At 36.4% G+C, this 27990-nt stretch overlaps 2 protein-coding genes across 5 annotated transcripts in view; both read right to left on the bottom strand.

Annotated features, from left to right (window-relative positions):
* nrn1la (neuritin 1-like a) overlaps window positions 1-19050 on the bottom strand; it is a 75522-nt gene extending 56472 nt beyond the window's left edge. Inside the window, 1 exon segment of the mRNA NM_001324501.1 lies at window positions 18775-19050. Within this exon segment, the coding sequence (NP_001311430.1) occupies window positions 18775-18829 (55 nt within the window). The 5' untranslated portion in view covers window positions 18830-19050.
* Window positions 19051-20545: 1495 nt separating this feature from the next.
* The window catches only part of edc4 (enhancer of mRNA decapping 4), a 49012-nt gene continuing 41567 nt past the window's right edge, over window positions 20546-27990 (bottom strand). For all 4 annotated transcript variants that reach the window (NM_001045085.1, XM_087292329.1, XM_087292330.1 and 1 more), the window contains 1 exon segment: window positions 20546-22923. In NM_001045085.1, coding sequence (NP_001038550.1) covers window positions 22740-22923 — 184 coding nt within the window. In that variant the 3' untranslated portion in view covers window positions 20546-22739.

The raw sequence follows: 27990 nt of genomic DNA on the forward strand, positions 1-27990 counted from the left end.
TGTCGGACGAAATTGAAGACCTTGGGGGTGTCGCGGTTGAAAATAAAAAGGGTTGGAGAGTCGCGGAAAAAATTGAAGAACTGGGAGGGGTGGGGTGGGGGGGGGGGTGTAAGGTGCAGGATCAGATTTCAGATTCTCCCTTTTCTCCCAGATCTGGCTTGTTCCGGCACATGCAACACAGGCTCAAGTGGATTGCACACTAGATGCACCGATATGAAACTATTCAGATGGAACTCTGTAGTGCGTTAGAAATATGAACCGTGTCCTAAGGTGTAGCTGGGCGATGCAGCCAGACTCCGACTTGCTGCCCTAGTGAGTGTACCCTGATATAAAATCTATGTGTAGATTTCTAAAATGCATGGCACTGCGTGGCACTGTGTGGTGCCGAGTGGCGCATCCAGTGTGCGGCCCCCTTTGTTGTGAATATGCCATGTATACATTTCTAAAGAGTGCAAATTATTTAGATCAAATTAGAGCTGCATTTTGTCTTTAAAATTAATGCTACATGGTGGTATGATACACGAGAAGAGCAGACGCGAGAGAAATTTGAGATCTTAAAAAGCATACACAGCTTTCTCAGGTGTATTCGTGAAAACAAAAACAGCAAAAATGTACCTCCTGGGATGTATTTCGCTCAATAGAATTTCAGAAATATATACAGGGGTATGTATCTATAATGAGCCTGGGTTGCATGTACTTACACTAAAATTAATTAGTTAATTAATTTGTTTCTGTAATTACATTTAACAACACTGTTTACCATCACTTACACCTTAACCTAGTCTTAAACCTACCCATACCACCAAACCTAACCCTGCTTAATCCTACCCCCGTCCCACCTCAAGAACACAAGCAGTGTTCTTTAATACATTATGAACACAGTAAGTACATTGCATTTATTTTCTACAGCAAGTACATAGTAGTTAAGGCCACCTAATAAAAAGTAGGGCCAGTTCTTGTCTTGCTTTATTGTATCTTACTTTATCTCGCCATTTCTTGTTTAATCTCTTTTCTTCTCTTGTCATTTCGTATTTTTTGTCTTGGCTTGTCATTTCTTTCTGACCTCTTGTCTTCTTGTCTCCTCATTACTCATCATCTCGCCTTGGCTCATTCTTGTCTCACCTCACTCTGTCTCTGCTCATCTCATCTCTCAAACCTTTACACCTCCTTTTCTCATCACTACTTATCATTTGCATAGTCTTGGCTCATCTGATTTCTCTCCATTTGTCTCTCTGTTTCTTCACATCTTTTCATTCGTTTTGTCTCCTTGTCTCATCATGTCTCATCATTCTCCTCATCCTCACTCATTTCATCTTGTTTATATTTTTTGATGTTGCCTCATCTTCTTTCCTCAACATTACTCATCATCCATCTTGATTTATTCAATCTCATCCTGTCACAGCTCTTTCCTTGTTTTGTCATGTCATCTCTTCTTCACCATTCTTGTCTTGTCTCCTCATTTGTCTTGCCCTGACTCAACTCATTTCATGTCATCTTTCATTATTTTCTCATCTCTTCTCTCATCCTGTCTTCTAATCTCTTCTTTTCTCCTTGTCTCATCTCTCATGTTGTCTCGTTGTCTATTCATATCTATTTCTTCTTTCTTCCTATGCTTTCTCCTTGTCTCATCATTTTCCATGTCCTCACTCATCACATCTTATTTTTGTGTCTTCTTTTCTCATCATTTCACATCATTGATCTTGATTTACTTTATTTCTTTTGTCGTGTCTTCTCTTCACTTCTCTTGTCTCCTAATTTGTTTTGCTCTGACTTATGTCATTTCTCATCATTTTTTTCCATCTCTTCTCTCATCCTGTCTTCCAATCTACTTTTTTTCTCATCTCTACTTGTATCTTTTCTCATTTCTTTTCGCATCATTTATTTACTTTCTTGCTTCATCTCATTCTGTCTTATTTCTATTCTGATTTTGTTGGGTAATGTCTTCACCTCTCTTGTCTTGTCTCATCATTTGTTTTGCCCTGAATCAACTCATTTCATGTAATCTCTTATCATTTTCTCATCTTGACTGATCTTTTCTTCTCTCTTTTAACCTCTCCCTTTGTCTCCATGTCTTATCTCCTCTCATTTTGCCTATAGTCTTGTCTCATCTCTTCAGATCTTTTATCTTGTTCTACCATTTGTCTTGTTTTGTCTCATCATTACTCAAAGTGATTCCTTTTGACTCCTTTTGACTTTATTATGTTCCGGGAAACACTTCCCAAAAGACTTTATCATTTGAACAGCATCTACGCTTATGTTAGTCTGTTTTTCATTATCCCGAGGTCTCCATAATCTTAGACCAGGCCGTATCCTGAGCAGATGCTGTGGCGGTCATGGAGGGGTGCAGAGTGTGAGACTGATAGCTGAGAGACCTCAGTGACAGACGAGTCTCTGTATTGATCCTGAAGGGGCAGCCTGTACACCCGCCGGTGACCTACTCACACACACATGCATTTTCTCCACAATGGACGTCCAGCGTTCCCCAGCCTCCGGTGCCTAGACTCCAGGGGTCTCATGTATCAATGCTGCATAGTCACAAAAGCAATGCGTACGCCAGGTTTCACGCTCACATATGGATTAACTAACGATGAAATGAAAGTGAAAATGTGCGTTGGACCAAGCCAACTTCATGCCTGCCGTACGTTCATTTCTTGTGTGTGTTTGTTTTATTTCCATTGGCGACTCCTAGAGGCAATTATGTTAAATTGCACACTACAAAATATCTTTGAGCTGTGCAATGGCAGCTGTATGGGAAGGGATCATCCACATGTCTAGCAGATGTAAAAGGTTTCCATACCATGCAGTTGACAAGCCAAACATTAAAGCGCAATTTGCAGCAATCGCCGGTTTTCCCAATGTAATTGGAGCGATCGACTGCACGGACTTTGCTATAAAGGCTCCATCTGAAGACGCATATGCATACGTGAATCAGAAATATTTCCATTCAATAATTGTGCAAATAATGTGATGCTCAAATGCGTTTAACATAATATGCACACTTATTAATGATTCTTACTTGTATTCCTCGTGATGAAGAGTAGGCAAAATCTGATATGCAGTGGGGGAAAGAAGAATGAGCTCATCAGACCCTGGGTTCGAACCAGGGCCGGAGTGGGACTCCTTTTCAGCTCTGGAGTTTCAAGCATTAGACCGGCCCACCTCAGTTCATGACTGACTATATTAAAATAAGGTCATTTTCAATTCAGTTTCTAATTACACTATCACGTCTTTTTAAAGAAAACAGCTGCTTTAGAACTTCAAATGTTCAACAACCTTACAGTTTTATATGTCTTAACAATTAAAATGAAAAAAAAAAAATTACTTAGGTGAAGATCAAACACGGACCAACGACGTCATAACGCAACGTGCTGACCAATGGACCACAATGACACTGTTATGTTTGTGTGGCCGGAATGATAGTTACATCATCACCCTGCAGGCTGCATTGTGCTCATGGTGCTGCGAGACAATAAATAAGAGCGAAGCTGTGGCAAAATAATAAATAAAAAGAGTGAGGCTATGGTCAAATAAATAAATAAATTTTAAAAAGTGCGACTAGTGAGAGTGCAAAAAGCTAGAAACATCGGCCCTCACGGCCAAAAAAATGGACCGGCCCACCGGGAACTCTCCCAGTCCCACCAATTGGCCAATCCGGGCCTGATTCGAATCGAGTTTATGATCGAACGTGTCAAAAAACTTGTTGCCACATGCTTTACAAGTTATGCCACTCACACTTCTGTAGACACAGCTAAATTTTTTACCTTTACATCGGACCATTTCTTTTTCAATTTACTCACAGTGTGATGTTCAGACCTAACTGCGTCAGCTAAACTCTACCACTCAATTTTTTTTCTTTTGTTATTAATTCTAGAGTACAAGCTTGCAAACAACACCGTTTTTCTCAGCTCTAACTCAGAAAGCAGCACCTCCAATTCACATTCTGTTCAAAGTTTCTCTTTGCTTGCTTTTGCCATTGCTTTTTCCTTTGGTTTTGCCAAAGTAGAGTCATTACCATATTGGGGTTTTGCGCTCGTGTGCGTGCACACAGTTTCACGTTAATTTAGATGTACAAAGAGAATATGCGTAGGATTCCGCGTACGCAGTGTTTCATACTTCAGAATTTTTTACTGCGTGCGCACATTTACAGCTTTGTGCATACACAATGTTTTAGTATGATTTCAAGGCAAGTCTTCATACATGAGGCCCCAGCTCTCCAAAGAAAGTTGGAGAAATGGTCGTGCCCAACTGAGCCTAGTTTCTCTCTAGTATTTTTTTACTTCACTTTCCTCAATTGGTAAAATTTGTTTCTTGTCATTGGTTTGCTTTGTTTGGGACTTGTGAAGGTGCGCATCGAGGGATTTGCTCTGTGTTTGGACTTTCAGCTGTGAAATTTGAACCACACTGAACTGAACTAAACTTGAACTTAAACTCTGAAAACTGGACTGACACTGTTTCAGTTTACAATAATCTTCTATGTTAAGCTTTGACACAATCAACATTGTAAAAGCGCAATAGAAATAAAGAGGAATTGAATGTCTTATCTCATAGACATTGCTTTTCATATCTCACATTTTTCATTTTGCCTTGATAAATCTTGTCTCATCACTTCTTATAATTTTTAGTTTTAGTTTTTAGGACAGTGGAGATTACAGGCAGGAAAGCATTGAGAGCAGAAAGAGAGGGGAAGGGTCTGCAAAGGAGCTGGGAATCGAACTCTGGTCTCTGTAAACATCTTAAGGCTGATTTATACTTCTGCATCAATCGAACGCGTATACTCTGACGCAGCCTGCATGCAGTCGGTCTAGCAGCATGCCGGTTCGTCAATCTATCGACGCAAATTTATAAACTAAGCTTTAGTGCTATGTGTCCACGCACTTAACCACTAGGCTATTGGTGCTGACTTGTCTGATTTGTTCTTGTTTCTTTCTCCATTAGTTTATCCCAGCCATGACTCTAATTTATTTTTTTTCTCTCATCTCATCTCGTCTCCCCTCTTGTAATTTTGTCTGCTCATTTCATGTCTCCTCTTCTCTTTATTTTTCTCATCCTCTCTCTTTTCTGTCCTTTCATCTTTTAATCTTGTCTTCTTGCATTGCATTTCATATTTTGTATTCTTTCTTTTTTTTTTTTTTGGTATTCTGTTCACAAATAAACACTTCTTACTCTATCTTCCAGCGAGTTGTTTTCCCTGTCCTGTGATACCTATTTTACAGTGTTCCCCCTCCTTTAGATCATCTCTGTCAGACTATCCATGCTTGTCACATAATGGCTGAAATTACAGAAAACCACACTGAGTGTCCGTGTCTCAGCTCAAAGGGTTAGCCATTGAGGAAGCAGTCAGTCAACCGTGATCAAACAAACCTGACAGCCATATTAATCTTTCCTTATGTCCACCTCCAAAGTGCTACTAAAAGTAAAAAAAAAAATTAAAGGGCTGTTTGTTTGTTTTTCTCTCAGATATCTCTATTTCTCTCTGTAGTAAACAGAAACAATTCAACTGGCTTAGTTTGGCCAGTGCACTTTATCTGTTACAGTTACCGCACAGGGAGTCTAAACCAACGATGCATGACAAGAAAAATCTATATTGTAACTTTAAGATGTTCCCATAGGATGACACAATCACTGTGATACATAAATTGAACCCATTTGAAAACAATATTTTAAGAAAGCCATATGGTCCAATTTGAAAAGCCAACAATGCTTTTGGAAACTCCTGAATGATTTTCTGGTTTTCCCAAAGCTCCTCTTCCAAAAAGAGCACTGTGATTAGTCATGATCAGCTGACTTATAGTGCTCTGATTGGCCTTACCACTTCGCCTACTACTCACTAGGTATAACATATGAATTTGAATTTACTACATGACTGTTAGAAAAGTATTTTCAATATAATATGAAGGGAACTGGGATGTGTTACATTTGCCATTTGTCATTATCTCGTTACCTCTACCTGCCTCAGTGGCATCGCTTCACTCCCATTCACGAATTACCTCAATGTGGTATCAGCATCCATCAGATGTGCACTTCAGAATCTCGCTGGAAGTAGTAGGCCATCTGGGGAATTTCCAAACCCAGGCTCATTCTGAAAACATACCCTTATATACATTTCTAGAGATAGCCAAATACGTCCCTGGAGCTATGTTATGCAGTTTAGGATTTTGTGAATGCATCAGAGGCTGCTGTGTACACTTTTTGAGATCTCAAATTTCTCTCGCGAGTGCCATTCGCGCCTGCTGTTCTCGCGTATATCCACCAGAGGCCACTGTAGACTGACTGACTGATTGACTGAATGACTGACTGATTGACCGATCAACTGACCCCTTTTCTACTATTTCTAAACCCAACCAATAGGGTTTTCAAAAGCACTGATTGACCCACCCACCCACTTCCCTAAACACAACCAACAGTTTTAAAAAGCAATCTAGAAAAACAAAAGCTCTCGCCTGATTTTTTAACATGTTTTCAGGTTTTACCACATTCTCACCCTATTTTTTACCTTTTTTTTGGCTTTCGTTTTTTGTCTTACGCTCTTTCTGGAACCGCTCTTCTCTATACTTGAACTCTGTTGTTGTGGTCAACTCCTCTCCGTGTTTCAAGTCCACCAACATACATGGCAAGCTAACTAGACAAACTATTAAGAGAGAAAAGTCATCTATATGCTGGTAAACGGTCAGCCTAATGAGCACGAAAAAACGGCATCATACCGCCCCGTAGCATTCATTTTAAAGACGAAATGCAGCCATGTGTAGCACTAGCTACATAATTACTGATCTCCAGAAACTCATCGTATATAATGCTATGTTTTTAGAATGAGCCCATGTTGCATTTTTCAAATATTGTTTTTTTTTTTTATTTCTATGAATTCAGACATACTACTTGGCTCACATACTGTTTTTAGTGTACTTTACAGAATGGAAGTGTGCAATTTTAAACGCAGCATCAGTGTGTTTTGAAAATGTAGTTATTCAAGTTTTTAAAAGCTTAATACAATTTAAGACACAATCTTTCAATGTCGGGGACCAAACATTTTCTAAAATTTGATTTAGAAAACAATTTTATTCAATTAAATTTCACTACTTTTAATTAGGACTAGTTATTGCACTATAGAAAAATTGATCGAGCACTGGTTCCATTGTCCATTTCATGCACATTTCAATTCCACTTATGAATTATTTCTGTGAACATATTTTGTGAGGAGCTGATCAGGTGATCTGCCAAGGGTTTGCATGCTAATATAATCACTAGCACACAAGCAACAGAGAAAGAGGTGTATTATAAATTAAATCAACTGAACCTGCACACAGACATCTTTTTATTTTAATATTGATCATTCCCAAAAATGAGGTGACAGGGTGGCTCACTGGTTAGCACTGTCACCTCACATCAAGAAGGTAACTGGTTTGAGTCCTGGCTGGGTCAGTTGACATTTCTGTGTGAAGTTTGCATGTTCTCCCCATGTTCGAGTAGGTTTCCCCTACAGTCCAAAGACATGCTGTATAGGTGAATTGAGCAGTAGTGTATGTGTGTGAATGATGTATGTATGGATGTTTACTGGGTTGCAGGTGGAAGGGCATCCTGTGTGTAACACATATGCTAGAAAATTTGGTGGTTCATTCCACTGTGGCAACCCCTAATGAATTTAGGGACTAAGCTGAAGAAAAACAAATTAATGAATTCCTTAAAGTAACAGCCTGTTAGGAGCTATAAATGACATTAAAGTGTAAGAGTTCATCACCTCTGGATGGTCAACCTATTGTGCCATTAAGTAGTAAGTCAATAATGCCATTGTTCTACCAAGCATTGCCTTCTTTTTTTGCATATGCCTTTGACCATGGTGTATGTGACCCTGAACCACAAAACAAGTTGTATGTTGCACAGGTTTGTATTTGGCAATTACCAAAAAACACATTGTCAGAATGATCAGTTTTATTTTTAAGATAAAATATCAATAAAATATTAAATTAGAGCTTATTAAAGAGAATATTGTAACCCCTAGTTCGTTAGACAATAAGGAAAATGGACTTTCATATAAATAACCTTTATTAATTACGCAAAAAGGGATTTCCAACAATTAACATATAGAAAACCACGTTGGTAGCAGGTGAGCACAATAATCACAAAGCTTTCATATCAGGTCAGGTGCAAACGTGTAATACTCTTAAGGCAATTTGGGTTATACCCTACTCTTAGATAATGTGCAAATATGCAATACATTACAACTCCTCATTTCTTATATAGTGACTCAAAACAGTGACATAAGCCAACTCTTGAAACTGAGCCAGAAAAGACACCCTTATTACACTACCATCAATATTTAAGCATAAAACATTTCAAATACAACATTCATCACAAACCTCAGATGTGCTCCAACATTAGGCACATTCAAATCAAGACTGAAAACACATCTGTTTAGCTGTGCCTTTACTGAATGAGCACTGTGCTGCGTCCGACAGATTGCACTATCATGTTTTTCTCTTCTTCTTCATTCTTTTATATCACATTTTACCTGTTTTTATGTTTTGTTTTGTTTTTACGCATTTTTATTATTTGTTTTTATTTTTATTTTACTTGTTTCTTTAATTCTTGTTTATGTAAAGCACTTTGAATTGCCATTGTGTATGAAATGTGCTATATAAATAAACTTGCCTTGCCTTGCCTTGCCTTGCCTTTTATACATCAAAGACAACCCCACACAATATCCATACACAATACTATAACAAATAAACAGCATGTAACAAACATGTATTTTAGTAATTAATCACATACCTGGACACAGCTACAATAACTGCTACTCAGCATTAGCACCTTCAGGTATCCCAATACACTTGATTACATGCATCACCCCACTTAAAACGTCATATACTGTAACACCCCACTTAAAGCATCATATACATGATTATTCAAACTTAACTTTACATAAAAAAAACATTGACTCTGCTTAACTTTCATTAATTTGTCTGCATTGTCTGCTCTGTGTTATCTGCTTGGCATGCATGCTACATTTCCTCCTCACAACTGCCACTCCTTTCATACAGGCAGCGTATGACTGGAAATTACCGTATTTCACCTATCCTGCACCATTATCGTAAAGATACAAAGTTTACAGCCATTAAAAGATTTTGTTTGATAAAGATATTTAACATAGACACCTTCTAAAAATGTAGAAAATATACATTTCTAGAGATTGCGAATTATGTAGCCAGAGGTACGTATGGCTGTATTTTATCTTTAAAACGAATGCTACAGGGCCGTATGACGTCTTACCACTTACCAGCTGACCGCTTACCTCCGTATGGACAGCTTTTCTGCTGTTACCAGTTTGTCCAGTAGCTCGACATGTACTCGACATGTACGTCGAGTCAGATTTGAGATGCAGAGCGGAGCACGACAACTAATTTAAGGGTAATTAGTTAATAACAGGGTGAGAATGTGGTACAATCTGAAAACATGATAAAAAAATCAAGGGGCTTTTCTTTATCTGAATTGCTTTTTAAAACATTGCAGTTGAATTTAGGGAAGTGGGTGGGCGGGTCAATCAGTGCTTTTTAAAACAATATTGGTTGGGTTTAAGGAGGGGGAGGGTGAGGGGGTTGCCGGTTGGTCAGTAAGTCAGTCAACAGCAGCCTCTGGTTGATTTACGTAAGAACAGCAAGCGCGAATGCCACTCGCAACAGAATATTGAGATCTGAAAAAGCATACACAGCGACCTCTGGTAGATACGTGAAAACAAAAACTACCAAAAAAAAAAAGTAGCTCCTGGGAGATATTTTACTCTCTTCAGAAATGTATGTAGGGGTACATAATCAGAATGATCCATAGCCAAACCTCATTTTTGAGAACTAATGTGCACTGCAAAGCTCTTCATTCAGAAACTTTAAAGGTGATTTGCTCAATATTCAGATTTTTTTAAACCCTCAGATTTGAGATATTACAAAAATTGGCATATGGCTGGTTTTGTGGTCACCTACTTGTAAGTAAAAGTGTCACATACACATTAGTGGACCTACACTCAAACTGCTTGTTCAAGTTACTTATTTAACGACACACTTCTGGAGGTTTTTTGGGGAAACTTTTTTACGTTCAATCGACTTAAATTTGTTATGTTAACTTAATCGATTTGTGTTGCGACAACATGAATAAGTTTTTTACAGTATAGTATCTCAATTGATGTGTTTTAGACAGCTCTTAGATAGCATAGCAGACTTAATGCCCAAACAGACACATTGCACACTAAAGGAAAAAGAAACCATTACCAAGTATCATATAACTGAAAAGTTCAAATTGACTTTAATAAAGACTCTTCTCCCAGAGTCTTTTTATTAAAAAGTGCTTTATAAAGGGCGATGCCCGTATTTGGCTGCACATTTAGCCTTTGTTTGCCCCGAGGGACTCTTCTTGAGTGAATTTCTTTACCTCTGATGCAGATATGCAACCCACACAAAATTTACCACCTGGGAGATGGACTGCAGTGACCTTGGATATTCACTTAAAAACATCATGTTCCCTATGCACTGCAGAGTCTGCGTCCAATTCAGCTACCTTTAATTACCCCTGCAATTTGTGTCATTGTCTTTCCCTCCATCTCTCTCTCTCTTTCTCACACACACATACACACACACATATTAACCACATGCACATCACTGAATCACTCAGGATTCATTAGTTCTAGAGGACACAAGTTCCTGTAACTTCAATAGAAGTAAGTCACTTTTTCTCATGAATATTCATTGGCAGTGTCACAGGGGTGGGGAGTCGAGGGGATGTCATGCCTCAGCTGCTGGTTCATTTCACAGTGCTTATTTGGAGACTAAGCTATATACAGAGTCCATAACGAAAGACCAGACCAGACACTTGCTTGGAGACGGTGGATTTGCAAATGTGGCTAAAAATGGAACGAAATAATAAGTGAAAATCATTCTATTGTACATAATTTTTTTCTGATTTAATGTTAATTGGACTGGAGGAAAAAGAGTGCAATTCTGTGTTCTGAAGTAACTGAAAAAACTTTTTGTGGGGCATACTATTATTAATGCAAATTTCTAATCAGCCAATCACATTGCAGCAATGCATTTAGACATGTAGACATGATCAAGATGATCTGCTGCAGTTCAAATCGAGCATCAGAATGGGGAAGAAAGGTGATTTAAGCGACTTTGAATATGGGTTGTTGGTGCCAGACAGGCTGGTCTGAGTATTTCAGAAACTGCTGGTCTACTGAGATTTTCAAAAACAACCATATCTAGGGTTTACAGAGAATGGTCTGAAAAAGAGAAAATATCCAGTGAGCGGCAGTTCTGTGGGTGCAAATGCCTTGTTGACGCCAGAGGTCAAAGGAGAATGGCCAGACTGGCTCCAGCTGATAGAAAGGTAACAGTAACTCATATACCCACTCGTTACAACTGATGAATGAATCTCTGAGCATCTCTGAATGCACAACACATCCAACCTAAAGGCGGAGCTACAGCAGCGGAAGACCACACCGGGTCCCACTCCTGTCAGCTAAGAACAGGAAACTGAGGCTAGGGTCACCACAATTGGTCAATAGAAGATTGGAAAAACATTGACTGGTCTGATGGGTCTCCATTTCTGCTGCAACATACTGATGGTGTAATTAGAATTTGGCATCAGCAACATAAAAGTATGAATCCAACCTGCCTTGCATCAACGGTTCAGACTGGTGGTGGTGGTGTAATGGTGTGGGGGATGTTTTCTTGGCACACTTTGGGCCCATTAGTACCAATTGAGCATTGTGTCAATGCCACAGCCTGCCTAAATATTGTTGCTGACCATGTCCATCCCTTTATGACCACAGTGTACCCATCTTCTGATGGAGAACGCATCATGTCATAAAGTGGGAATAATCTCAGACTGGTTTCTTCAACATGACAATGAGTTCCCTACCCTATCCACAGTCACCAGATCTCAATCCAATAGAGCACCATTGGAATGTGGTGGAACCAGAGATTCGCATCATGGATGTGCAGCTGACATATCTGCAGCAACTGCATGATGCTATCATATTAATATGAACCAAAATCTCTCATAAATATTTCCAGTACCTTGTTGAATCTCTGCCACAAAGGATTACGGCAGTTCTAAAGACAAAAGGGGGTTCAACCCGGTACTAGTAAGGTGTACCTATTCAAGAAGTGTGTGCAAATCTTGTTGTTTACTGGCAGGGTTTAATTAGTGATGTTTTATAATATATTTTTTTATTTGATTAAAAACAGAATTAATAAATTAATTAAATTTATATTAGCCACAGCCATATCACCCTGCGGCGAGGCAGTGGCGCAGTAGGTAGGTCGCTGGGTCGAACCTCGGCTCAGTTGGCATTTCTGTGTGGAGTTTTCATGTTCTTCCTGCCTTCGCGTGGGTTTCCTCCGGGTGCTCCGGTTTTCCCCACAGTCCAAAGACATGCGGTACAGGTGAATTGGGTAGTCTAAATTGTCCGTAGTGTATGAGTGTGTGTGTGTGAATGTGTATGTGGATGTTTCCCAGAGATGGGTTGCGGCTGGAAGGGCATCCACTGCGTAGAAACTTGCTGGATAAGTTGGCGGTTCATTCCGCTGTGGCGACCCCGGATTAATAAAGGGATTAAGCTGACAAGAAAATGAATGAATGAATGAATGAATGAATATCACCCTGCACCTCAAGACCAGTTACTCATTGAAGCTAAGCAGGGCTGAGTCTGGTTTTGAAATATTTTTGGATTTTTTAATGCCGAGCTGCACGTGTAAATGTACAAATTACTTCCCTCTGTGTTTTTCAAATGTGGGCTATTGCACTCAAGCACTTTATAAGTTGCTATAAAAAAAGACCTTGGCACCTTGATAGAGTTCATCAACATTATTCTTTTAGTCTGTTCTGCGAATCACACCACTTCCTATTTACCGAGTAATTACTGGTGCAGAAATGAACATTAGATGGAACGATATCCTTGGCGGTAAACATTAGTGTCCTAGTTTTCAAGCAGTCTTAAAACTATCTTTACTCAGAAGTCGTGTCTCCTTTCAATGCGGCAAACTGTCTACAGAGCACGCTTTAAAATTTCAAACCAAAAGCATATGAATATGAAAGTGATGTGGGGAGAACGAGAGCGCAAAAAAAGATTGAGAAGATTTTCTTCTCTACCCCTAAAATCAACCAAAATATAAATTATTCTATTTAAACTAAATCAGGAAACCTCACCACCCAGCGTGATGCCTTTAAAAAACAGTTCAGGGGCTGCTTATGACGTCAACATATGAAAAAAAGATACCTTTTTCATAAAATACATTCAGTAAATAGCACATTGGGACTGATTATATTGTGTGGCTCAGTATATTCTCACATTCCAGATTTTTCAAGACAGATCAAATGTATTTAAAAGGTCAATTTATTCACTATTTTCTTATTTTTGACTTTTTTCACATCACTAATACACTGTAAAAATTGTATGATCAATTAGTCCTGACAGCACATGTTTTTAGCTCATTGTAACTTTCAGTTAATCATGTTCTTACTTAGTTTTATAAGCTATGCAAGCTGTTTTAAGTCAGTTTAACATAATATAAGTTCAATGGACTCATAAGGTTAATTTGATTCAGCTTAAATTTTTAATGCAACCAGGATTTTTTTACAGTGTAGGAAGCAGCTATAAAAGAGAGAAGTTTTTAATCAAATCGACCATGACCTTGTCCATCTTCAGTGGGGAAGTGAACTGTCAATAAAGCAGACACTGCAGTCACAATCAAATGCTCTGCTTAATTATTCAATCAATTCTAAATCTCACAATAAACAAAGATTCACATACATACAGTTGAAGTCAAAATGATCTGCCCTCCTGTGAATTAAAAAAAAAAAGTTTTATTTGATTTATTTTGGCAAGAGCTGAAGCAGTTTCTAACTAAAAAAAAAAAAAAACATTTTAAAGTCAATATTTTTAGCCCCCTTTAGGAAGATGTATTGTTTTGATAGACTACAGAACGAACCTTCGTTTTACATTGACTTGCCTAATTAACCTAGTTAAGCCTTTAAATGTCACTTTTAGCTAAAAAGTATCTTGAAAAATCACTAGTAAAATATTATTTACTGTCATCATGGGAAAGATTACTATATAAATAATCACTTCCACACTTGCTCTAAAAGTCCCTTGTGTTCACGGTTTCTTCTGTGGTGATAACATTTGTCCTTCCACAATAAAGCAATGTGATAGACCAGCTAAAAATAACTTTATTGTAGCAATCATAAGAGTTTGTCTCATCATGTTTGTGTCTGTTTTTAAATACGTTAGGTGAAGCTGCTTTAATATTTATTCTATTAAATGTGCAAGTGTCAACTGTCATGCTTCTTTTCGTTTCGTTTCTTTTTCTTTTTTTAGCTATAATAATTTTTGCTATTAAGTAATGATTCTTCTTAAGCTGTACTGGTTCATTAGTTACTAGCATTTATTATTATTATTAATATTATTATTGTTGTTGTTGTTGTTATTATTTTAAAGATACTAGTATTTATTAATAAGCTAATTCATTAATAGTAATTATTTTAAAAGCAATTAGTAGGGCCAGACAGAATCTGCTGACTTTTCTTTTGCCATTTCTGCTGAGTATTTTGTAAAAAATCTGCAGCATTATGCGGAATCATTTTAGGAGTTTTTTAACTATAAACTTAATATATGAAATAAAAAATTAAACATTTTAACTTTTATTTAATGTTTACAGTGCAAATCTAATTAGATCCACTTATTTGGTAAACATCGCAAGTGTCTCATAATAAATCTACTAAAAGGCAGAAAATATTACTTTACAAACTATGGTAAATAAATCATGTGAACATTTTCATATTACTATTATTATATCACATTAATATAAGTGAAATTCATTTAAAAACTGAATAAATATAAATTTACACACATTTACACAAGTAAATCCATAGACTCAATGATGGGCAAAAAATCTGTGGAAATCTTCAAAGTTCTACGCGCCCTTGAATCGCAATTTTTTCAAAATGTGATACAATAGAATAGGCTAATTACTAATAATCACTTCTGAAATAAGCAAGTTATTGGTGTCTATTTAATAGGTGCTACCCACGTGATCAGCAGTTAAATTCAAATCTGAAAGACCCATGGAATGGAAAAGATACTAGCTAGTAATGAATATTAGTAGCAAGGACATACACTACCTGACAAAAGTCTTGTTGTTGATCCCAGTTGTAAAAGCAACAAATAATGACGTCTAGTTGATCATTTGGAAAAGTGTCAGAAGTTAGATCTTTCAGATGAATCATCTGTTGAACTGCGTCCCAATCATCACAAATACTGCAGAAGACCTACTGCAACCTGCATGGACCCAAGATTCTCACAGAAATCAGTCAAGTTTGGTGAAGGAAAAAATCATGGTTTGGGGGTACATTCAGTATAGGGGCGTGTGAAAAATCAGCAGAGTGGATGGCAACATTGCCCATTACATTAAAAACCACAGGAGAGGGCAAGTTCTTCAGCAGGATAGCACTCCTTCTCATACTTCAACCTCCACATCAAAGTTCCTGAAAGCAAAGAAGGTCAAGGTGCTCCAAGATTGGCCAGCCCAGTCACCAAACATAAACAATATTGAGCGTGTCTGTGATAAGATGAAGGAAAAGGCATTGAAGATGAATTCAAAGAATCTTGATGAACTCTGGGAGTCCTGCAAGAACGCTTTCTCCGCCATTCCAGATGACTTTATTAATAAGTTATTTGAGTCATTGCAGAGATGTATGGATGCAGTCCTCCAAGCTCATGGGAGTTATACCCGTAAGAATATTAATTCTTTTCCCACTGCACCATGACTTTATATTCTATACTATACATTATTTCTGTTAGGTGAGAAGACGTTTGTCTTAGCAAAGTCAGACCTTACTGTCCTAATTAAATTATTAAAAATCATGATTATATTTCGTTTTGGTAAAATAAGCGTAATCTAGATGCTTTTATATAAGCCACTTCTGATACCAAATGATCAACTAGAAGTCAAGTTATTATTTGTCGTTGCTAAAACTTGGATAGACTCTTGTCAGGTAGAATATACTACATATTTTTTGTATTAAATGTTAAAATGGCTTGCCATATACATAATCTCCCCATTAAACTATTTGTTTCTGAGTTATTGTAAATTATAAAAAGGAAATGCATCAGCTTATGTAAATGTATGTAAATTTTGTGAAAATGTGGCAGATTTCCCCCAAAACCCTGAAGAATAGGTGTATCGCAGACTAATGATATGGCATGATCGAGCGGACAGTCCTGCTGAATAAGTTGGATATGTCATATAATAATAGTTTGCTCATATTTTATGGCATTATAATTGAATGATAAATGGGGTGCTGCTGCAGTAGTGCACAAGTAACATAAAGCATTAAAGCAGCACTGATGCAGCATTATATTATTCTCAGTTTTTTCCCCATGCTATTCTGAAAAGAATGACAAAAAAGGTCCAGTCAAGTTCCTCTATTTCTCAGTCTCTCTACTGTCCCGTTTAATCACACAAAATCTCATGAATAAACTATTGTGGTGGCATGTAGTGAAACAGAGCCACTATAAATAAATAAATTATATTTTTAAGAAAGACAGGCTGTTAAATAACATGCATAATCCCATGACTGATCGGGTGATTCATACTGTACATAGTCCAAAGAAATGACAATTAAAAATTATAGAGCAAAACCAGTGAAATGACTCTTTTGAACCGGTTCTTTTCAGTGATTCAATAACTGTGCTAAAAGGGTAGTTTGATTCCAGAATGAATGGATGACTATTGTAGTTCAGTTCTTTTCATATAAGGAATCAAAACATCATTCGAAGAAGCTGGTGGTGTAAATGTGAACTGTTTAGCTGTCAGCCAAAGGTTATTGCTTGCTTTCTTTATGCCTGAACCAAGAACTGTTATGCTGCAGGCTACTTAAATGGATAGTTCACCAAAACATGATGGTTAAAAAACAAGTAATTGACATCCATTTTTGTTCCTACTATGGATATCAATTACTTTTTTAACCATCATTTTTAGGTGAACTATCCCTTTAAGTAGCCTGCAGCATAACAGTTCTAGGTAAGTAGTTTGTTCCGACAATGGATGTCAATGGCTGCTTTTTTCCGACATTCTTCAGAAGATCTCATTTTGTGCTCAACAGAAGAAATATTTTAATAAAAGTTTAGGACCACTTGAGTAAGAGTAAATGCTGAAGAAATGTATTTTGGGGGGGCTGTGCTATGTTTTTAAAGCTTGTGTGACCTTCAGTCAAGCATCGTTTAAAGCTATGAGTGTATTATTTAGTGAATCAACAAGATACAGTGAAACCAGCACTACTGACTGGTTGTTGTGACTGCAAAGGTACTTAGTGCTCAGCTTATACAAGTACACCCCTCACAAATCTATTTTTTAAACTCCTAGGATGCTTAGCAATATTATATATATTATATTATTGTGCACACACATTAGATTAGTCAGTGCCTGATCTGGAACTTATCTAACAAAATAACTTACGATAACAGTCCCAAAAACCAATACAGTCAAATTTATGTTATCGAACAATATTAAATACATATATAAAATATAAAAAAGAAGTAAAATCAAGAGAAGATACATAAAGAAATAAATTTTAAAAAATTTGTTGAAATTTTGTAGTTTTTATTTTTTTGCAATATTTTGCTTTAACACAATTGTATTATTATTTTTAATTTTCTAAATATATTTGGTGACTAAAATATTATTTAAAAAAATATGTTTAATAAATCTGTTTTGTTTAAATGCACCAAAATACATTACCCATATTCACTGAGAAATGAATAAAAATATTAATTTTCAAAATGGAGTGTACAGTTATGCTGAGTACCTTTTTGTTATTACTAAAGTTATTAGTCTATCAGTCATTTTTTTATTAAATAATTTGGCTTAAATAAATAAATCAGTTTTAGTATTGTTTTGTTTTCATGATTAAAACTGTTTTGGATCCATTTCTGGCGTTTAAAAAGTCTCTAAAAAGTATTTGAGCTCATCTATGCCAATGATTCGTTTGCTTGTTAATTCTGTTCTTCTGAAATCTTGGTCTCGAGCTGTAAATGGAACAAGCACTTTTCCTTTTATAGCTTTCTATAAACAATTCTTTCCTCAAAATTATAAAAAAGAATCACCAACAGAACCGTCAAGGAATCAGAATCACAACTCCACACGACTCTCCCATTCTCCGGCATCACCTGAAGTCCAACACGCTGCTCAAACGCGCTTTCCTCCTCCACACTCACTATGACTGACAACATTTTGCTCGGTAAACGGGCAGAAAGGGAGCCTACTCTCCGGAGACAAGACCTCAGATTTAGCGAACAGCTGCTTTTATGCATAATTCTCCCAGTCATGATGTTTCCCCCCACCACACACACGGACTAAATCCTCTGGGGAAATAAGTCACATCAACACGACTCCAAAGAAACAGCGAGACGTCAGCAGCGCTCCCGGCAACGTCCGAGAGATGCTCGACTCAACTCCTCCAGCGAGCAACTCCGCACAAACACTCACCACTACGTGTTATCATCAGTTTAACAACTCGTTTATCATGTTTAAAAGGGTAAAAGAGCTCATAAATAACCGCAGAGTCCAATAAGGTAATCTCTCTCCATCTATGTTAGCCTACACTCTGACGCTGATTCATCGCAGCCCAAATAAAGACAGAAACGCAGCGATTTTTCCTCAGGTGTTTGCAGCCTTAATCAGAAGTCCAGCTGAAAAGACAAACACTTCAGCAAACGTATCAGCATCAACTTACGCAGATGTAAAGCAACAGGCAGGATGAGGCAGGCGTTGCAGAGGAGAGGTGTCATCCTGAAGAGATCCCGGCGAACAGAAACTGAAGGCAGTGAAGTCACAGATGCGGCTGTTCATTTAAGAGAAACTCGGAGCATCAGCTCGCATTGCGCTGGACTGATGAATGATTCACTAGCGCGCGTATCCTGTAGTAAAGGGGAGGAGGCTGAGGCTGCATGCGGGAGCACGACTGCGCGTTTTGCAGAGCTTTGTTTCAACCACAACTTTTTCATTGCACTCGCGCACTACTACACGCTGCTGGTCTACATACACTTTCATTAATAAACCATAAGCAAATATTACATAACACTAGAGTAACGTCAGGAGCTCACGTAGTGTGTGTATATATTATATATTTATATATACAGTTGAAGTCATAATTTTTAGCCCCCCCTCCAGTATATTTCTTTCCCCAAATTTCTGTTTAGAGAACACATTTCTAAACAATAGTTTTTTTACTAGTTTTCATCATTGCCATGATGACAGGGCATAATATTTTACTAGGCATTTTTCAGTATACTAGTTTTCAGCTGAAAGTGCTTAACTAGGTTACGGTAATTAGACAAGTCATTGCATAGTCTAAGAGTGGTTTGTTCTGTAGACAGTCGGAAAAGAAATATTGCTAGTAATACTGAGCATAAAATTATTATTTTTTTAAATCAAAAGCTGCTTTTATTCTAACCGAAATAAAACAAATAAGACTTTCTCCAGAAGAAAAACATATTACAGGAAATACTGAAAATTTTCTTGCTCTGACATCATTTGCAAAATATTGGGAAAATAAAAGAAATTCCCAGAAGGGCAAATAATTTTGACATTAACTGTAAATATATGAGACATGAATATTTTATGTTAGTAAGTAAATGTGCTTTTATGTTTAGTGTAAATACTTTGACATTTGACTTTTTTATAGCCCATTATTCATGGTTTTTGCTACACTAATCATAATTTAATCAAGGCATTTGAGGTAGTGTTTTTGCAAATTAACCTCCTTAGGAAATTATGATCTATAATAGAATATACAATTCTTGTTACACCATAAAATATTACATTACTGCAATGACTGATATGCAGAACGCATGATTTAATTAATTAATTCATTTTCTTTTTCAGCTTATAGTCCCTTTATTTATCAGGGGTTGCCACAGCGGAATGAACCGCCAACTTATCCAGCATATGTTTTACACGGCGGATGCCCTTCCATCCGCAACCCAGTAGTGGGAAACACCCATACACTCCTGCATTCACACATACACTACGGCCAATTTAGCTTATTCAATTCACCCTGATTTAATTCACCAGGGGATATGATTAAGTGCAACCTAATTTTAGTCACATAAAATATTAAAGGGGCCGTTCACCAAAAATGCTAATCTACTCACTATACTCAGCCTTTAGTGCTTATAAACCTTTTCATTCTTTTGTTCACAGCAGAGAAATATATTTGGAAAAAATGGAAACATGCAACCACTGACTTCCATAGTATTAGCTTTTACTATGGAAGTCAATGGTTGCTGGATTATAACTTTCTTCAAAATATAGTCTTTTGTTTAACAGAAGAAACACAAACAGGTTTGCATCAAGGGTGAGTGAAAGACAAAAGAATGTTCATCTTAAGGTAAACTATATCTTTAAGAGGTCACAGATTTCAAAATTCTCCATATTGATGACAAGTTATAAAAAACAGGTTATTACAAAAAGCATTCTGCAGAAAAGAAAACATCCACACAGTCTTAACTGAACATTGAACAATGTTTTCCTTTTTTTATTCCAAAATGTCTAGGATGAAAGAAACAAGTGTAAAATGTACAACAGAATTGCAAACACAAGGAACAAAAATCAAAACACAAATGAAAAAACAAACAAACAATTAAACGTTCATACACAACCTGCAATGTAAATCTCTTGAAGAGAAGGGGGAAAAAAAGGTTCGTATTTAAGCCTCAAACACTGAAGGCATTGCGTATTAGTATAGTAACCCCAACATCATCAGACGTGTCTAAAACAGCATCGAAACCAATTTATCTTGCACTGCAATGAAACCTTAAAACTGACAAGACGCTTTTTTTCTGAAACGTTTCAACCTGAAAACATAAAAATGAATCAGACAATCTATCCGATCACGGGTCATCTCGGCTGGACACTATACTATTTAAGAAAGAAAAATGAAAACAGGATTAACCCAGGTTTACAGAGCTTAAAGAAAAATGGGGTGTTAAATTGATAAAAACAGGTACCTCCATATTTGAATACACGGCTCTCACCAGTAGCATGCAAGCATGCTGAGTTTAATATATCCTAATTAGCGCCTCAAATTTGCCCTCAACTGCACAGCAGGCTCATGTCTGTTACAGAGCATTTTTAAACATACAAGAATAAAGCAAAAGAGGACACATTGCCCGCACCCTGTATAAATGTCCTAATGAGCCACACTGACTGCTGCATATGGCAATGGATATAATATGCACAGCTCTAAAAATAAAGATGGCAAGGGAACGAATAATGTGTTAACACAAACACAATCACTGGGGCCGGCACTTCCTCATCACATTAACATGAAACTTTTAAGGAATAAATGGCCGAAAAAAAATAACTCGGATCACAGAATACAGCACTTTTAAAGAAAATGTTTCGGTAACAAACCTGTCCCTTCCTTATTTCAATTCTGTGTTTTAGTGAAAAAGAAAATTTTCGTAGATCACTGCAGTGTCTTAGGACACGATTACCAGTATCTGATACGCAATATATAGTCTGATAAGGCACTTTTTTTGTTCTTCCTCTATCAGAGGGCATGACCAAATAGTCCCTCTTTAATGAATAACAAGTGTTGGCAATCTCAGTCTAAATCAAATACAATCAACTGAGCAGAACGAAGCAGAAAAAAGACATTCCAGCCACTTTCTCCAACACTTTCCAAACTATTTCAGGGTTACCACAGAGAAGAAACAGTTTTACAGAAAAAACTTTTTTTACGAGAAGCCTAGCTGCATTCACGGTAGTGTAATTTCGCAGAACTGAAAAATCACAGAAGCTGCATATAAAATTAGAAAGAAGATACACAAATGCCTGCCCTCTAGAGACTTACAGGTGTACTGCAAGTTACCAAACTCCTTTTGAAGAAATTCTACATAACTATATTGTTAGCATTCCCGGGTAATATAATAAGCCTTCTTACATATTTTACAGGGCTTTCTTGATTGAAGAAAAAAAGGAGGGATGAATTTTTTCAGTAGTCCAGATGTGTAACTGTAGGAGTAGAAATCAAACTTTGACCTTTTCGTAGCCTGATAACGTTCACAAAAAAAAAGAAACAAAAAAAATCCTGGAACCTTCTGTTCCAATGATGTTCCACTGACACGAGAAAGCAGCAGGTTGGCCAAAATGTTTTCAGCGAATCAAAGGAGTCAAATACGGATTAGTGGTCTACATACAACCTTAATGAATAACCAACAGTGCTAATGTTCATGAGGTGATGATCAGTTCTCGGTGTCTGCAGCTTTTCACCACAAGAAATAGAAGAGAATAAAGCAGCACCAGGAAACCATCCCATTCACAAGTGTTTTGTTCTTTCAAGCTTTCCAGTCTTGTTCGTGATGTTTCAAGGATGAAAGCCAACAACAGTCTTCATGGTCTCCCGGCATTCGATGCATAATGAAAATAACTGAAGTAGCCCATGTCCCATTTTATGCGCTGATGCATACAAACTGAGGATTTATTCCACATGAAACCATAAGCTAAGAAAAGGAAAGAGGGAAGAATGGCGAGATGTAGTCCAAACACGTCAATATATCTGTAGTTCAAGTCTGGACTACAACTCCCAACAGAACTTCTTAGGAGAGCAAATAAGCTGCAGAGCACAGAAAAAGCAAAGCAGGATGGCATGAGGTCATGATATCCATCAGTGAGACTGAGAGGTTGTGAAGAGCTCTAGTGGTTGACCAGGCCCTGCAGCATCATCATGAGGCGCCGTGCACGCTTGCTCATAGGGCTGTGGGCGTCCTGCTGCAGGAACAGGAAGAGCTTCTGTCGTACCTGGGTCAGCACTGCGGACATGTGGTCTCGGGTGACGGGATCTCCGTGGTCAAGGTTCATCACGGCATCTTCGAGATAGCTGCACGTAAATGGGAGAAAGAAGAAAGTTTTTTGTTGTTGGTATGGCTTTGTCATGGCAAAATTACTATAGGAAAAAACATTACATAATAATAATAAATGTGTTTTTTCTTTTTGTTATTATTATGCATTATTATACATATGTCATTATTACTGTTAAAATAATGTTAATGTTAAATAGGACATTTCAGTCCAATAAATAAGATGCATCAAATAAATATTTTACATTAAAACATTAGACGATATTTTAGTCCAATAAAAAAAGTACAACAAATGAATTAATAAAAATTAAATATTTTACATTACATTTAAAAACAATAGACATAATATTTGAAATGCAATAAATGATAAGAAACAAAAATAATTATATTTTATATTTAAACATTAGATAAAATATTTCAGTCCAATAAATTATATAAAATAAATACATATTTTACATGAAAACATTAGGTATGATATTTCAGTCCAATAAATGATAAGAAACAGTAAATAAATAAATATTTTACATTAAAACATTAGATATAATATTTTAGTCCAATAAATAATAGGAAACAATAAATAAATGAATGAATACTTTACATTAAAATAATATCTAATATTTTAATGTAAATTATTTAAGATATTTCAGTCCAATGAATAATATACAATAAATAAATTAATAAATACTTTACATTAAAAAATTAGATATGATATTTCAAATGTAATAAATAATAATAAGAAACAATAAATAGATGAATAAGTATTTAACATGAAAACATTACATATGATATTTTAGTCCATTAAACGATAAGAAACAATAAATAGATGAATAAATATTTTACATTAAAACATTGGGTATGACATTTTAGTCCAATAAAAGATAAAATACAATAAATAAATAAAAGATCTTGCATTAGAACATTAAATATGATATTTCAGTCCGATTTATGATTAATAACTTAGGAAATTTTTCCTGAAGATACATTTTGAAAAACATCTATCCAAAACAAGTCCTGTCAGTATAGAAATCTTGTCTAGTAGTCTTTTAATTTCACGATATATAAAATATGTTTTATGGTGCAGAGAACTTGATAGTGGTTGCATGTTGGTGGTAGAATGGAGAAAAGCGTAGAGGAAAAAAAAAACATGGTGACTATTCAAAAGTTACTCCATATTGTGATGAAATAAATTTCATACTAATCGCAGATGTTTTATTATGAATCTTAAAAAAAAAGAACATTTATACAGCTTTTTACAATCAATATAATGAGTTGTTGTCAGCAATTTTAGGTTCCTGCCTCAGTTCCAGCTGGTTGCCACAAAACAAGATTTTATGGAGGATAAAAAAAAAAGTAATAAAACAGGGATACTTCTATGATGTTAGATGAATGAAAACCCAAAAATTGCTTTCTTCAGGCATTTTAACAGCTCCCTGACTTATTACAACTGTAAAATACCTGCTATTTTCAATCGCAACCATCATGCAATCGCCCGCATCTTGAAGGAGCCAATGTTTTCTTGCCCATTTGGCTTGGACTCAACTGGAAGCGCCGTTTACATCATTTATTTTATCAAAGTGTTTCTTGCAGGAAGGCTAAGTTCCTTTAATCTCTCCTGTTACGATCACCCGTTTGCTTTGAAGCCAAATCTCATTAATATTGGAGGCACTTTGCACTGGGCCAGACCTTTAACAATGTATTAATATTAAACTCAGAAAGTGCAAGAGGTCTGAGCTTTTTCCATAGTTGAATTTTTAGCAGCTGACACTTGAGTGTCACACGATTGTTCAGAAATGATTCTAATATGCTGATTTGGTGTTAAAAATATAATTATCAGTCATATTGTGCTATTTTAAAAGATGTAATAGAAGTACTCAGCTCACAAAAACCTGATGGGTCGTTTATTACACCATATTATAGTTGCGCGGAAACAAAAAATATGCTATTTTTGTGTTTCTATTATGCAAATGAGATGATGTTCGCTGTCCGTTTTCTGAGGAGGGTGGTTCCTTTATATCTCGTGCCCCAGTGACAAACAAAACATGTTCACTAAAAACTGTATATCAAGAGTTCAACCTGACAAGATTTTAGAGCAATCAAGTCTTGTCAGTTTAAACTCTGGTTAAAAGGTTTTCAGAGTGCTCATATAAACACACAAAGCAGGCTGTCGGACGCCACAGTAACTGGATGGCAAACTTGTTCTTCGAAATATACTGTGACATGACTGGAAAACATTGGTTAGTTTGGTATAAAGTTACGATAGAATGCCAATAAGCTTAGGGTTATTTCCAATTAAACAGGAAGCGATGCACACATGGTGTGCAAGTGGTGTCCACCCGGAGTACTCGCATTTTCCAGGTGCACCTAATGCTGTTGGCGCATAGCGATTCATGTAACTAGAACTAACCAATCTGCTTCACAGTAGAGGTCTGCATTCCCATGAAAGCCACAGGACCCAACCAGATTTCTTGCGGTGCAGGAATAAATTCCTGAATATAACGCGGTAGTGGTCGGTAACTCAGTTGTAATTTGAACGAGAGCAGGCAGGCAGTTTGTACCTGCTAAGTGTATAGAAATATTGCTGATATGATTTATAAACTTGGTAGTTGGCAAATATATCGAGTTAAAATTTTTGTAAATCTGACTTTGAAAGAAACCTCACTGCACAAACTATTTAAGGCGGCACTCATTTCTCATCACAAAGGGGCAAACAAAACTGACATTTAGACTACAATCCTTGCAAAACCAAAACTTTTATCTGTTATCTCTCTTTTTTGGTAGTGCCCAATTTCAACGCAAGCTTTTGAAAACCAGATCTAAATTTAGCAGGAACAGTCGGATTAAAAAAAAAAAAAGGGAGCGGAGGCCTGCAGGTGACCAAAGGCTGAATATACAGCGGGAGCAGGCGGGTGCGGAATAAAACCTGGTATGAGCGGGACTAAAAATATAGTCCCACGCAGATCTCTACTTCACACTTTGTATGGAATACACATTTTGGTAACAATGGCTGACTAATTAACTCAGGAAAAACACAACGCACCCAAACACTGCAGTGCTTTGTTGATGAATCTACGCGCTCACACTTCATCTCACCTCAGGTAAGAAAAACAACACACAAGAAAATGAGTGCCGTGACTGGCAGCAGTCATAATTTGTTTGGATTACAGAGTTTGAGGTTTACTGTATTATATTAATTGACACCTTGGAGATGTTGATCTACCTTAAAGTTTGCTTTGATTGTTCAGCATTTACAATTTACCATTGCACACTTTGTAACATTTTATCTTAAGTTTATTTTAGACTATTTTAAGAGTCTATTTAACACTTTTGTTTATTTTATTATTAGACATAAGAGATTATATTTTTGATTGTTTTTTTTGTTCTTGACAATTAAAAATATTTGTCTTCGTAATGTTGGTTAATTAAAACAAAGTGGTAAAAAAAAACTAATATTCCTAAATGGATGGTAAAAAAATATTCAATAATTACTGATACCGAATGATATGAAACATTATATCGTGATCATTTTTTTTGCTGAATCACCAGGCCTATTTGAGATTTTCCCATATCGAGTTGGGACACTGAAATACAGGACTTTCCCAAGAAAAACAGCATGTCTGACCACCATATTTTTGTGCCAACTCTAAGTTAGTTATATGTGACAAATTTACCTACGTACGCACTACAGAAAGCTGAATATGTTAAAACCATATACCTCAGAACCCACCAATATACCTCAGGATTCTAAGATTAAAGCCCAAAAGAACAGACAGAAGTCAGTTGTAACTTTAATCAATTTATAATTGGTCACTTTACAATAAGTTTGCACTAGTTTATGCATTTAATAACATGAAGAATAAATGATACTTGTACAGCATCATTAATCATAGTTCATTATGTACTACCGCATTATTAAAATAAACATTTTTGCTTTTTTAACTTTAATGCACTTTAATTATCATTAATGTTAACAAAATTGAAAAAAATAATGTAATAAATGTATTGTTTATGTCATTAAATATGTCAGCTAACCTAATTGTAAAGCGTCCAGTTTTTAAATATAGATTACTTTAAAGCAAAACAAAATTTCAATGATAGTGAATGTGACAATTCATTCACTACAATTCTCAAACTCAAGTCTGGTGAGTTTTGTTGACAGATGTACTAACAGACCATGTTATTTCTTTAATCTATTTTAGGGAAAAGCTTTTTTTGGTCTGCTTGTTTTATATTAAAAGAATTAAAAAAAAACAAGTCCATCAAGGATTAGTAAAACGCCACCTGTCTGGAAAAACTATATGGGAAATCTCTCCATCTGCCTTTTAAAATTAATAGACACTGGTGTACGATACCACCCTTGAGCTGTATGCTGCACAGAGGTCATCTTAATTACCTTACAAGCGATCATTAAGCTAAAGCTTTCGATAAAAAAAGAAAGGAACTGTAATACAATGACCTTAATATCCCCAGGACTTTGCGGTAGAGTTCTGTCCAGATGGCTAAGCTTTCATGCTTCATATCAGTTTGCTCTATTTTCACATGTGTAGTTCCTGTTTCAATGCGTTTAAGCCCACAGTGCTGTTATCTCAACTATAATCTACTGGCCCTGACAGATATTACATTCCTAATGCAGAGGAATCACTGTTCAAATCTTGATTTCTGCCAACCTTTACTGAGGTTACACTCACACGAATTATCATGACAGAACAAAGCCCTGTGATTTATTAACCCTGTGAATTATACATGGACTATCAGAGGCAAAATATATATTTTTTCTGTAATGTTAGTTTATGTAATACATGTGCATGCTTCAGTAAACCAAAATTCATAATTTACACCAAACTTATACTTATTTTGCTGTTTATCTTTTACGTACGAGCATAGGTGTCTATTACAATACAAACTATTGTTTCCTTGTAAACTATATGTAGATACAAACATCTACACTGTAAAAACAATGCTGGGTTTCACACAATTCCGTCATGATGTTCTGATAAAGTCGATAAAGTTAACCAAATTGTATTTACATATTCAAGTGCATTGAACATAAAAAAAATAGGTTATCACCCCAAAAAATTGAAGAATTGCGT

The sequence above is a fragment of the Danio rerio genome, chromosome 18 (genome assembly GCF_052040795.2).
Source record: "Danio rerio strain M-AB ecotype USA chromosome 18, GRCz13ab, whole genome shotgun sequence".
NCBI lineage: Eukaryota > Metazoa > Chordata > Actinopteri > Cypriniformes > Danionidae > Danio > Danio rerio.